The 13,960-nt window shown below is 37.1% G+C and overlaps 1 protein-coding gene across 1 annotated transcript in view; it reads right to left on the minus strand.

Annotated features, from left to right (window-relative positions):
* Positions 1 to 13,960, minus strand: part of LOC150089619 (WD repeat-containing protein 11-like) — a 334,891-nt gene that overhangs the window by 31,363 nt on the left and 289,568 nt on the right. The window contains exon 23 of the mRNA XM_090390050.1: positions 5,771 to 5,851. Coding sequence (XP_090246176.1) covers positions 5,771 to 5,851 — 81 coding nt within the window. The remainder of the gene's footprint in view (positions 1 to 5,770; positions 5,852 to 13,960) is intronic.

Below are 13,960 nucleotides of genomic sequence, written 5' to 3' on the forward strand. Positions count from 1 at the left end.
GCTGAGAACTACACAGCGAAGAATGGAATGAATTATATTGGGAATCAGACTGTTAGATAAGAAGAGAAACACATGGATTAGTTGCCCAGCAAACTCAAGTAAAGGACATTCTTATCAAAACTAAAGAACTAAAATGGCCTTGGGCAGGACACATAGCTTGAAGACATGATGACAGATGGACTAAGAAAATAACAGAATGGTATCCAAGAGGAGCTAGAAGAAAACCTGGAAGACAAAGGCGAAGATGGATAGATGAAATTCATGAGTTTGTGGGTAGTAAATGGATGGCCTGTGCTCAAAACAGAAGGAACTGGGAAGTTGCTGGAGAGGCCTTCATCTTGCAGTGGATTGAAAATGGCTGATGATGATGATGATGATGACAACATAAATTTAGGGCTGAAGCTTAAGGTTGCAAAAGAAGTTAGTGTAATTACATCACTTCTGCCCGCAGCCAACTAATAAGTAGTTAAAGAATTGGCATCATTTAAATATATCTCACATTGTGAATACCTTTGCAACCGAGTTACTGTGATATTGCACTACCTTGAATAAATAATGCTTCACCATAGGAGAGGACTATTGTTATTTATTCTCAGTGGATACCACTAACCAAATAGCACTGCTTCAGTGCTTACTGGCTCCTCATAAGTGGGTGGGCAGGTACACTGGTGTTGCAATGATGACAACCGAGTTGTGAAGTATAATTCCACAATATGAAAGATGCCTGATGGTGTAAAGTAATTTAAATTACATATTTTTCCCATTTATTAATACACACAGTTTACATAGAATTATATATACATTTCCATTCACATCATCCAGGGCATGTGTGCTTGTGTGTGTGTACCTGTATTGTGGTGGCTTCAAGGCAATAGTCCATCTCCACCTTTGTTCTCTGTGATGGTGCAGAAACTCCAAGCCACTTCACCACTAGGGAGCAGCCAACACCTGGGCAGCTGCCACCTGGCACCTGTACCCAGACACAATGAAACTGGCCTGGGTCTACTATCCTTTGTGTGTTTATTGCGCAAAATCCCGCATCCACCGGAGGTAGTGCAATACCAGTGGGTGCCAGTAATCCAGCTCCCAGGTTGCCAAGACCTGGGAGCTAACAAAAAAAAAAAAAAAAAACCCTACCCTCTTTTAGGTAAACATGGCACTCAATGCTTAAATTACAGAAATTTAACATTTATCACTACTTAAATACTTATTAAGTTCATTCATAATAGTGCTGAGTCCAAACAAAGCCAGGAGTAGCCCCAAAACCAGTATAGCTTTTAACATTACATTATAGGAATGACATAAGAACCCATTTCATATAATAATTCAAATATAAAATGAAAATATCCTTCTGTAGCAAAAGCAGCAACTGTCTGATGACAGGAACTACACTCATTTACACAAAGCTGAAAACAAAAATAGTACAAATATGCATGGCTGCCAACTTCTGTCTTTCGAAAACCTGGAGCTCAGGTAAGTATAAACAAGAAGAAAATAGATTTTTGACCAAAGCAAGCAGAAAACAAGAGCTTTTTTACAAAAAAAGTAAATTTTGGAAAAAAAAAACAGACAAATCAGGATATTTCTCTGAAAAATATTTTTTTTTAAAATTTTCACTCTATACTAGAAATTAAATTTCTAGTATACATTCACAGGATTGTATACCAGTACAGTATATGTTTTCAAACATTAGATTACCTAGGATTTTTGCCTATCAATTTCTGTTTGGATTATCTGTTAGATATTAACTGATTATGATTGATTCAAGAGATACTGCTGCAGACTTTGCCCTCTTCAGAAAAATAGAATCAAAATTTTGTTTGTCACAATGGCCCAACTCTCTAGTGTTGGCTATCAAGAGCAATTCAAAGGCTTCACCAGAAAGAGAAATTAACTCAAGTTTGTTTTTCTCACCCGACTGAATATTCTCTCACACTTAGCATGAGGAACTGCTAAAATGGGACAATCTGTTACATTTCATGCTACATTATGCACTTGCCAATTCTTCACCCAAGAACCATTGTATAATGATTCTTACATCTTTCAAAACAGATTCTAGTAAGTTATTACACTGAAACTGACAGATTAGCATTAGTTGCGGCATATGATGCAAGAAAGGAAGATGCTGCAAAACATCTACTACTTCATCTATTTCTCTATCTTTAATGACACCAAAAGGTTCTGGAAAACCCACAAAAAATTTTCAAAAATATTTCAATTCAAATTTCATATGACACACTGCCCAATTGATGAAATTTGTGCTACCTGAGCATTTATAAGATCAGGCAGCACAAATTAGCAAATAAGAACAGGCAGCAAAGGGATTTTGTGCATCACATAATCACATTCAGCAATAAATTCCTTCCTCACTAAATAAAACAACAGAATTTTTCCCTTTTGTTTTAGATTCTGAATATTCTTGGCAGTAAAAATGCCTATAGCTAAGTTAAAATCATCCTTCTGCTTCATGCTGCCATGGTAATTAACTTCAAAATGGAAGTTAGCATTAGTAGAGGCATATGATGCAAGAAAGCAAGCTGATAGAGCATCAGTCAAAAAACAAAAAACCCTTCCCATCTCACCCATCCATTCACTCCAAATGTTTGTTTAGTTCTGCCTTAAATTTATTTAGGCTATCAACTGCCACAACAAGGGATGGAAGTCTGTTCCACCAACCAACTACCCGCTGGCTAAAGGCAAATTTCCACACATCTATCCTGCATCTGTCTTTCCTCAATTTGAATTTATGCCCTCTCAGGTGATTATTCTGAGCAAGAGGAAGAATCCCATCGGCATTGAGCATACTCAAACCATTCAAGGCTTTATACACTTCTATCAGATCACCTCGCAGGTGCCTAGTCTTCAGACACTGTAATTTGCAAAATTTAAGCCTTTCTTTGTAAGAGCAACCATTTGTTCCATTCACTAATCTTGTTGCCCTTCTTCGTATTCATTCCAACAGCTCGACATCTTTCCTAAAATGTAGTCTCCAGACCTGTATGCAGTACTCAAGGTGTGGCCTGACCATTGCCTTATACAAGGGGATTAATCACATCCTTTTCCCTGCTAGAAAAATTCCTGTATATCATTGACAAGACACCATGAGCTACTCTTGCAGACCATCTGCAATGCTCAGAAAACTTCATATCTGACTGCACAATTACCGCCAGGTCCTTTTCATTCCCTACCACCCTCACAGTGTAGTACCACACAGTTGATACGTTACTCTGGGGTTATTGCTACTCATATGCAGTACTTTTCATTTGTCAATGTTAAACTTCAGTTGCCACCTCTCAGCTCATCTGCTCAACTTTTCTAGATCCGGTTGCAGTAGTGTACTGTCATTGGTGTCATTAACAACCTTTCCAACCTTCATGTTGTCTGTAAACTTAGACATTAAGCCTGATATTCCATCATCAGTATCATTAATAAATATAGAAAACAACAATGGACCCAGCACCGAACCCTGGGGGACTCCACTAATTACATTAGTCCACGAAGAGCAGTGACCATTGATTACCACTCTGTCTTCTCCCACTCAACCATCCCTTTATCCATAGCAGCAATTTGCCTCCAATGCCACACTGCTCCAATTTGTGCAGCAGTCTTCCATGTGCAACAGAATCAAAAGCCTTCCTAAGATCCAAGTATATGATATCAAAATTATTTTAAAGTTTAATTTAAATTTATTTTAAATTATATCAAAATTATTTTTAAAAATAAAGATATTGATCATCAACAGCACAAGCAGGATTATTAACAGTTGAACCATCGATATCAAGTGGATCAATCTGATTCATCCCTTCCCTTCTAGAGTTTACATAAGTAAAGAACTCTTTGCTGTTTTTCCTTTGCATCCTTTGCCAAAGATTTCTCGTAATCTGCTTTTGCCTGACTAACCTCCTTTGTGATTTAATTACAGACCAGCTTATATCTACATATATCTATATGGGTCAGCGGCTCCCATAACCTATCATGGCTAATGATCACTTGATGGTCTTGGTGGAGAAGTTTTTGGCACCTCCCTTGTTAAAGTTGGCAGTGATTTGTGATATGAGCAAGAGGTGATCTCTCTCCGGTTGGCTGAAACAATGTGAGACAGACATCGATGGCCACATTCATCAACCACCTTTCTCCACCCACAAAGCATAATGATGAGATGTTATTCCAGAAATGACATATTCCCAATACACCCTTGATACTGTGGAATGGGGACAGTGCAATTTCTGTACTACCTCCAAGATAGAGAGACCCATGCGTCGGGCACCCACTATCATCCCTATTTTAAAGTCAGTTAACTCACAATGTTTATCCATACTAACATTGAATTACCATCTATGTGAATGCAATGTGTTCTATGATATATACCTGCCAAGTTGTGGGTTTGTCCACTAGTGAGAGGGGTGACATAGTCACGTTGCCCAGGAACAAGGTATCCCATAAATTCTGTCCTTTCAGTGTAATTAAACTTTTAGCCAAAACGAGTCAACTAGTATTTGAATTTATTAATTGAAACTGTTTAAATCTATCTTTCCATTTAGAACTTCTTTCCTCTTAGATAGTAACAAATGCCCATGAAATGTTCATTTCACTTTTACAGGAAAGAAAACAGTCCTGTTTACAGCACACAGATTAATCAGATAAGAACAGCCTGTTAACCACTAGGTGCTCAATTTCCTCTTTTAATACCTTGTACTTCCAAAATTTTGGTCATCCATAACAGCAACATTAACAGTTTTTTAAAGGAATCCCGCATACTTTCAGATTGTTCAGAAGATATCCAATAATGTACCTAGCAGAGTCACATTCCAATGTTGGCAGCAAGTTCAAGCTGCTTCCAATCTCTATACCCATCGAAAAATGACATTTTTTAGAGCCATCACTACTTATGCTTTAGCTATCTGTGCAATCACTAACAATGCATGCTGTTTTGTTCTTTTACAAATGTATTTCTTTACTATTTCACCATCAGGAAGTGTATTCTGAAAATTCCTGCATGATTAGCACAACTCAGAGGAAGATTGTGTTCTATGATAAATGTCATGTTTGTCATGTGTGCCAAAAAACGTTTGGCACACATGACAAACTGTCATTATGAAATGCTACATCTATTTTTGCATTTCTTTCGATTCATTGCACATTTTCTTTATGCTTATTGGTTTTCCACAACTTGAAATTGAAAAATTGACAAATGTATTACCATTATAAGATTTTACAATATGCAGAAAATCTTTCATGTCTTTTGAAATTTTAGCAATATTTCTTTAGCATCTGAGTGAGACATTGTTAACCTGGTGGCAGCAGCATGGCACCTGACTGGTACATCTCAAAAATAACGTTCCCATATCAACAGGCAATCAATGGTGAAAAATGTGAAATTGTTTCTAGCTTCCTAAACATAGTCAAACCTTTACTGGAATAGTTACTGAAATTTTTTTCTCACAGTTTCCACAGAGTAATACATGTGTAAAACTTATTTCTGAATTTTTTAAAATTCATTTTGCATTCCCGGTCAATTTCAAACTTGATTTACAAAATTTGCATGTAAAAATGTATGCCTATAATCTTGTCTGCCTGTCTGTCTAATTTTCATATCAAAATATGAAAAATTTAAGAGTCAATATGCTGCGCCATAACTTTTATCCCTCAAATCACTCAAAAGGAGTAATCTTCACACTTCCGAAAGTGTAAGGCAATTGCTATAACATGCAATTATATTAAAGTGATTAATCAACATATACTTAGTAGAGAAAAAACTTTTACATCATACTTTTTGATCATTCTGTGAAGTGCACAAGTAGTCTGCCCACCTTCTCATTACTTCAAGGCACTCTTGATGATTCAGGGTAGACTGCAAGTATAATAGACTGTACGTCAATAATACACTAAGATAAAAGTGACACCTCTAAAATTTATGGATTTTGTTCATTTTACTAAAAAATAATATCGAATATTAATAAAACAATATAAAAGTAGTTATCAAATGGACAAAGTCAAGCACTAATATAAAATAAAATAATTTAAAATATAATAAAATCCTTTATATAATTTACTAATATTAATATTTTATTAATAACTGATATGATATTTTATATTCAATATGGATATATACGAAGTTTTCTGAACAGTGTAAACAGGTAGACAGGAAAGACCATGGTGTCCTTTCGATGATGATTTATTGAATGTCATCCTGTAGAGATAGGGAGGTAATAATCCCACTGTATAAGGCAATTGTAAGACCATATATGGAATACTGTGTTGAAGTATGGAGACCTCATCTGAAAAGAGACAAGCTTCTTGAAAGTGCCCAAAGATAGGCAAACTCGAATGGTGAGGAGATCAGCAGAAGGACGACTATATGAGGAAAGACTGATTATGTGGGCTACAGAGCTTGTAGCCAGGCACCTCAGAAGTGATCTGATTGAGGTTTATAAGGCTCTGAGAGAGAATAGTAAAATGAATGAAGGAGGAATTCTCACTGTTCTAAAGAATTACGGAAGTAGAGGTCATAAATTCAAATTATAGGGCTTGAAGTTTACATTCGATTGTAGGAAGTTTTCTTTTAGCCAGCGAGTCACTGATAGTTGGAACAAGTTGCCCTTGCAGGTTGTTGAGTCTGACAGTTTGAATAAAATCAAAGGTTAACTAGATACTTATCGGCATGATGAGGGAAACATATAATTTGTGTTTTCTTATCTACTTGGTTGGGTGTTTTTTTTTTTGTCAGTGTAGCAAAATTTTGTGGTTTCCATGCACAATATGGCAAATACTATTACTTACACTGTTGCGCATGAAAGACTATGGTACAAATTGGAGCAGAATGGTATTAAGGATAAGTTGCTACAATGGATAAAAGGATGGTTAAGTGGGAGAAGACAGAGTGGTAATCAATGGGTGCTGCTCTTTGTGGACTAATGTTATTAGTGGAGTCCCACAGGGACTCCACTAATAACATTAGGTGTTGGGTCTACTGTTGTTTTGTATATTTATCAATGATATTGATGAAGGTATATCAGGCTTAATGTTGAAGTTTGCAGATGATACAAAGGTTGGCAGGGTTGTTTAATGACAGTAATGGCAGTGTGCTACTGCAATATGATCTAGAAAATTTGGGCAGATGGGCTGAGAAGTGGCAACTGAAGTTTAACCTTGACAAATGCAAAGTACTGCATATGGGTAGAAGTAACCCCAGAGAAATGTACCAACTGTGTGGTACTACACTTAAGGTGGTAGAAAATGAAAAAGACCTGGGAGTAATTGTGCAGGCAGATATGAAGTTTTCTGAGCAATGCAGACAGGCTGCCAGGGCAGTTCATGGGGTTTTGTCAATGATATATAGGAATTTTGCTAGCAGGGAAAAGGAGGTGATTATCCCCCTGTATAAGGCAATGGTCAGGCCACGCCTTGAGTACTGTGTACAGGTCTGGAGGCCTCATTTTAGGAAGGATGTAGATTTACTTGAGCATGTATAGAGAAGGGCAACAAGATTGGTGAGGGGAATGAAGGGATCCTCTTACCAAGAGACGCTTAAGTTCTGCAAATTGCAGTGGCTGGAGACTAGGCACCTGTGCGGTGATCTGATTGAGGTATATAAGGCCTTGAATGGGTTGAGCACGCTGAATTCTGATGGGATCCTTCCACTTGTTCAGATTACGAACCTAAGGGGGCATAAATTCAAATTAAGAAAAGACAGATGTAGAATAGATGTGCGGAAATTTGCCTTTAGCCAGTGGGTGGTTAATTGCTGGAACAAACTTCCATCTGTCGTTGTGGAAGTTGACAGGTTGAATAAATTTAAGGAGGAACTGGACAGGCATTTGGAGGGAATGGTGTGATTTTTTTTTTTTTTTTTTTTTTTGGCTGATGCTGCATAATCTCATACACATGCTTTCTTGCATCACATGCCACTACTACTACTACTACAGTCAAACCTTGTTAACAGGAGAGATTGCTTCTACAGGGATGGAATACACTTAAATAGAAAGGGTGAAAGAATATTTGCTGATGCTATCGAGGCAACATTAGGTGGGTCGGAAAACTGCTAGCTTGGGGGAGGGGGATCCACAGACTAATAGATTAACAGTAGCCACAGGTAGATCCAAAAGTGATTCTTGCACGGCTTCTATTGGAATGAGCAGCAGCCCGGAAAGCAAGTAGCTGGGGATTTCAGGAACTGCTGTGAGCCTATGTATTTACTATGAAACAAGTAAATACATGGGCTGTGTTAGAGTAACCAAGAGTAAGAACAGGTGCATGTATATTGCATGTACACCAATGCTAGGAGTATAGTAAATAAATTTGATGAATCTGAAGTGCTGATCAAGACATCAAAAGCAGATACTGTTGGGATATCAGAGACGTGGTGTCACACAGATATAAGGAATGCAGAATTGGAATTTGGGGAGTACAGTGTGTACAGAAATCATATACAGGATAGGAAGGGAGGAGGGATTACGCTGTTAGTTATGAAACACAAAATCTAAGGAAGTGCATCCAGTTGACATAGATGGACAGTGCAATGTTGAGTCAGTTTGGTGTGACATAAGCACTGGGAAAGCAAAAATGAGGGTAGGAGTTTGTAATAGGCCTAATGACTCTGAGGAGTACAATGAACAATTATACACAGAAATAGAGTGGGCCAGTAAATCAGATTGTCTCATAATGGGGAATTTTAACTTTCCATATATTGACTGGAAATTGTGGGTTAGTCACTCATTTGTGGATTTATTGGATGATTGTTTTCTACAGTAGAATGTTAAAGAGGCAACAAGACAGAGTAACACTCTTGATCTGATTATCAGCAGTGATCATTCATGCATTAAGAATGTACAGATAAAGGAACCACTAGGCAGCAGTGATCATAGTGTAATGATGTGGGATTTACTTAAAGATTTAACTACCATCAGGGGTAAAGGGAAGGGTTTTTGCTTTCGTAAAGGTGACTATTGTGGTCTCAGACAGTAAATTCTATACTGTGGGACGAACTGATGATGTTACCAACAGCAAATTCTAAATGGGAAGCATTCAAGGAAGTAATTTTGTAAGCTACTAGGCTATTTGTTCCAACTAAGAAATACTGTTTTGGTTTAGGCCCAAATGGATGTCAGATAAACTAATGAGACTCATGGTACAGAAGAAAAATGCATGGGATGCACATAAATTATCAGGCAACACAGAAGCCAATGGTAGATACAAGCTAGTCCGTAATCAAGTGACAAAGGAGGTTAGGCAAGCGATGGCAGATTATGAGAAATCTTTGGCATGGGATGCAAAGAAAAACAGTAGACTTCTTTACTTATATAAACTCTAAAATAGAGGGGATGAATCAGATTGGTCCACTTGATATCAATGGTTTGACTGTAGATGATCATTCTCAGATGCTGCCAAACTAAATGAGTATTTTGCATCTACATTCACACATGAGGAGTTATTCAAGGAGGAGAGGGCCAGATGTTTATCAAACTCTTAACAGTTAAATGATTTTGTAATAACCGAGAGCAAAATTGAGGGAAAATTGTTGCAGTAAACAAGAAATTCACCTGGTGTAGATGGTATCCATTCAGTTATATTACAAGAGGTGGCAAAGGAAGTAAGCAAAACCTTAGCCATAATTATGAGAGCATCCTTGGACTCAAGGGAGGTACCCATGGACTGGAGATATGTAAATATGACCCCAATTCACAAAGCTGGATCAAAGGGTGACAAGTAATAACAGACCTGTTAGTTTGACTTCTGAAATAATGGAGTCACTGGTTAAAGAAGCATTGGAGGATTGTCTACATAAGGCAGCAGTAATAATTCAGACACAGCATGAGTTGTCTTGTCTGTTAAGGGGAAGTCCTGTCTGACCAATCTGATTGGATACTATGACGTGGTCACAAAGGAACTGGATGTAAAAAATAATCTTGATATCATATACTTGGATTTCAGGAAAGCTTTTAATACTGTTGTACATGGAAGACTACTGTACAAATTGGAACAGTATGGCATTAAGGGCAAGTTGCTACAATGGATAAAAGGATGGTTGAGTGGGAGAGGACAGAGAGTGGTAAACAATACGGACTAATGTCATTAGTGGTGTCCCTCAGGGTTTAGTGTTGGGCCCATTGTTGTTTTGTATATTTATCAATGATATTGATGAGGGTATATCAGGCTTAATGTCAAAGTTTGCAGATAATACAAAGGGTGGCAGGGTTGTTAATAACTGTAATGACAGTATGCTGCTGCAACAGGATCTGGAAAAGTTGGGCAGATGGGCTGAGAAGTGGCAACTGAAGTTTACAAATGCAAAGTACTGCACATGAGTAGCAGTAATCCCAGATAATGTTCCGAATCAATGGTGTTACACTCAGGGCAGTGTAAAATGAAAGCGATCTCGGAGTAATTGTGCAGTCAGATATGAAGTTTTCAGAGCAGTGCAGACGGGCTGACAGAGTAGGTCATGGAGTCCTGTCAATGATATACAGGAATTTTGTGAGCAGGGATAAGGAGGTGATTATCCCCTTGTATAAGGCAATGGTGTCAGGCCAGACCTCAAGTACTGCGTATAGGCCTGGAAGCCTCATTTTAGGAAGGATGTAGAGTTGCTACAACGAGTACCGAGAAGGGCAACAAGACTGGTGAGGGGAACAAAGGGGTGCTCTTATGAAGAAAGGCTTAAGTTCTGCAAATTGCAGTTTCTGGAGACTAGGCACCTGCATGGTGATCTGATTGAGGTGTATAAGGCCTTGAATGGGTTGAGCACGCTGAATTCTGATGGGATCCTTCCACTTGTTCAGATTACGAACCTAAGGGGGGCATAAATTCAAATTAAGAAAAGACAGATGTAGAATAGATGTGCGGAAATTTGCCTTTAGTTCCAGCAATTGTTAATTGCTGGAACAAACTTCCATCTGTCGTTGTGGAAGTTGATAGGTTAAATAAATTTAAGGAGGAACTGGACAGGCATTTGGAGGGAATGGTGTGATTTTTTTTTTTTTTTTTTTTTTGGCTGATGCTGCATAAGCTCATAACACTTGCTTTCTTGCATCACATACCACTAGTACTACTACTAATGCTAATATGTTATGTAACATTCTTCAAGATATGTTATGTGCCACTTTTGAAATTGTTAACCTCCAATGCCATCATATTATTGAAAAGGATAGATAACATGTGGAGATAACCTGACACCATTGCCTTATAAGGCAATGGTGTCAGGCCAGACCTTGAGTACTGCGTACAGGCCTGGAAGCCTCATTTTAGGAAGGTAGAGTTGCTACAATGAGTACCGAGAAGGGCAACAAGACTGGTGAGGGGAACTTAAGCCTTTCTCTTACGAAGAAAGGCTTAAGTTCTTCAAATTGCAGTTTCTGGAGACTAGGCACCTGCGAGGCGATCTGATCGAGGTGTATAAGGTCTGGAATGGTTTGAGCAGGCTTGGTGCTGATGGGATTCTTCCTCTTGTTGAGATTATGAACCTGAGGGGAAATAAATTCAAATTGAGAAAAGACAATTGTAGAATAGATGTGTGAAAATTGGCCTTTAGCCAGCAGATAGTTGGATGCTGGAACAAACTTCCATCTGTTGTTGTGGAAGTTGATAGCTTAAATAAATTCAAGCAAAACTAGCAAAGATTTGGAACAAATGGTTGGGTGAAATGTGAAGGATTTTTTTTTTTTTTTTTTTGCTGATGCTATTGATAGCTTAAATAAATTCAAGCAGAACTAGACAAATATTTGGAAAGAATGTATGGGTGAAATGGGAAGGTTTTTTTTTTTCCCTTGCATTCTTGAACATTATGCCTCTACTAATGCTAATGCTAATACAAAGTTCAAGGGACTTTAATTTTCATGTTTTTTAATAATGAGGTTTGTAGTAACAAGTCCCTCAAAAGTGTCAAAATTTTACTGTTTTTGGTACATTTAAAAAAATAAAATAATAAAAACAAAAGCCTTGTGTAACAATACAGTAATATGAATAACACTTTTTTTAAAGATTTTATTTTTATTTTATTTGTAAGACAAATTAAGAGAAAAGCAATTAACGGAAATGAAAATATTTATTGTACAGTATATATTTTGATATATACAATATTTTAGCATCACAGTAAAAAGAATTGCAATCTTAATATAAAAGGAGACATGTAAAACATTAACTTTTTAATAAATTAATCTAATTTAAAGAAAGAATCCAATGTTGTTTAAAAGTTTTTGTCCTTTATGCATTTTTAGCTACAGCACAGACATTATCAAATGCAATAGTTGTTTCTTTATAAATGTTACTGCAGGCGAACACATTCTCTATTACATGCAATGTATTTTGGACATATTTTTTAGATGGCTGTGTGTGTGTGTGTGTGTGTGTGTGTGTGTGTGTGTGTGTGTGTGCGTGCGTGCATGGGTTTCTTCACTTACACTGGTAACAAAAACATCATCATTTTGCCTGGTGCTGGCACTGCTAGGGGTAGCAACTTCATCATCCACCTTCATCACAAAGCTTCAAATTCACCAACAAAATCCATATGCTCCTTCAAATTCCCACATTCTTCATTTTTATCATATTCATCTATTGGACCATGGTTTTCAATAATATTCTCTCCAAAGCCACGCTTTCTGAAGCAGTTGATTATTACACTTTATGCAATACTGTTCCAAGCAATAACAAGACTAGGGATAACATCTAAGGCATTCCGATTTGGCTGCAAATTGTTCCCTCTTTCTATGTTGCAGATCAAGTACCTTATCAGGTGGCTCTATATGCTCTCTTGAGATTACATATAATGCCTTGAACCAGTGGCTACATAAAACTGGTGGTATTAGGAGGTAAAAGCAATAGCCATATATTTGTGTACTTAAATGTCTCGGCAGAATGTGTTGTACGATTTAGAATAATCAAAATGTTCCTTTTTTCTGAAGTCATTATTCTATCCACTTTTGATAACCAAGACTGAAAAATTAAATAATTTTAATTTTCAGCCTTGGTTATCAAAATCAAAACCATAAGCCAAGCACTTTTATTTGTCTCATAATCACAGGGAAACTGATTAACTTCTTTAAAACATCTTGGCGTGGAAAACTTACAATCACAAGTGAGCATATTTTTGTATTGCCATCTGAATTGCAGCAGAATAGAACAGCGAGTCTTTTTTTTACTAATTTTCCATCATGGCAAGACTCCTCGAACAGCAAATTATAAAATAAACCTGTCTTGTCAAGATTAAAAATATTATTTGCCTCATGTTTTTCAAGAATGGACTGTACAGAACAACCAGTGTATAGCCTTTTCTTTGTCAACTAATCCAGACTTGCACACAAACATTTCGTGAAACCAAGTTATTCCTGTCTTTAATAAATCTTTGGAGCCAGCCACTGCTGCATTTGAAGTCACTAATTCCACGTTGCTGAGCTAGAATATTTGCCTTTTCTTGCAAAATCATACCCGATATTGGCAAATTAGGTACACACATTTGTTGGTATCACTTGAAAAGTTTTGTTTCAAGCTCCTTGTGTGTTGCACTATGCATTCATTTCCTGTTTTCTTTTTTTTTATCACTGCTCTAGTGTCATACACTTACTGAAGTTTTTGGGTTTTTCTTTTTTTTTTTTTTTTGGTTTTTCAGTATTGTAGATAAAGTAGATAATGGGAGGTTGTATTCCTTTGCAATGTCTGTTTTGCTTCATTCTATCCTATCAGCCTCTTGTACAATTTTCAGTTTAATTTCCAAGCTTAATTCTGTCCGTTTACATTTTGTCGCCACTGCTACATTAGATTTAATATAAACAAACTTTAAATTAATTTAAAGACAAGTTCCAAAAAATACAGCAACTCAGATAAAATGGCACTAAAAAAGTAGATTATACAGTAACGTACTATAGCAAAAGGCTCTTTGAACTGGTATAACAACTGCAACTGACCTTAATCCCGTGGAGAGTGAGGGAGTGTACGTACGAGTAAACAACTTAGAAAAACTATTATTACT

The sequence above is a fragment of the Mastigoproctus giganteus genome, chromosome 2 (genome assembly GCF_048544385.1).
Source record: "Mastigoproctus giganteus isolate SK-2022 chromosome 2, ASM4854438v1, whole genome shotgun sequence".
Taxonomy (NCBI): domain Eukaryota; kingdom Metazoa; phylum Arthropoda; class Arachnida; order Uropygi; family Thelyphonidae; genus Mastigoproctus; species Mastigoproctus giganteus.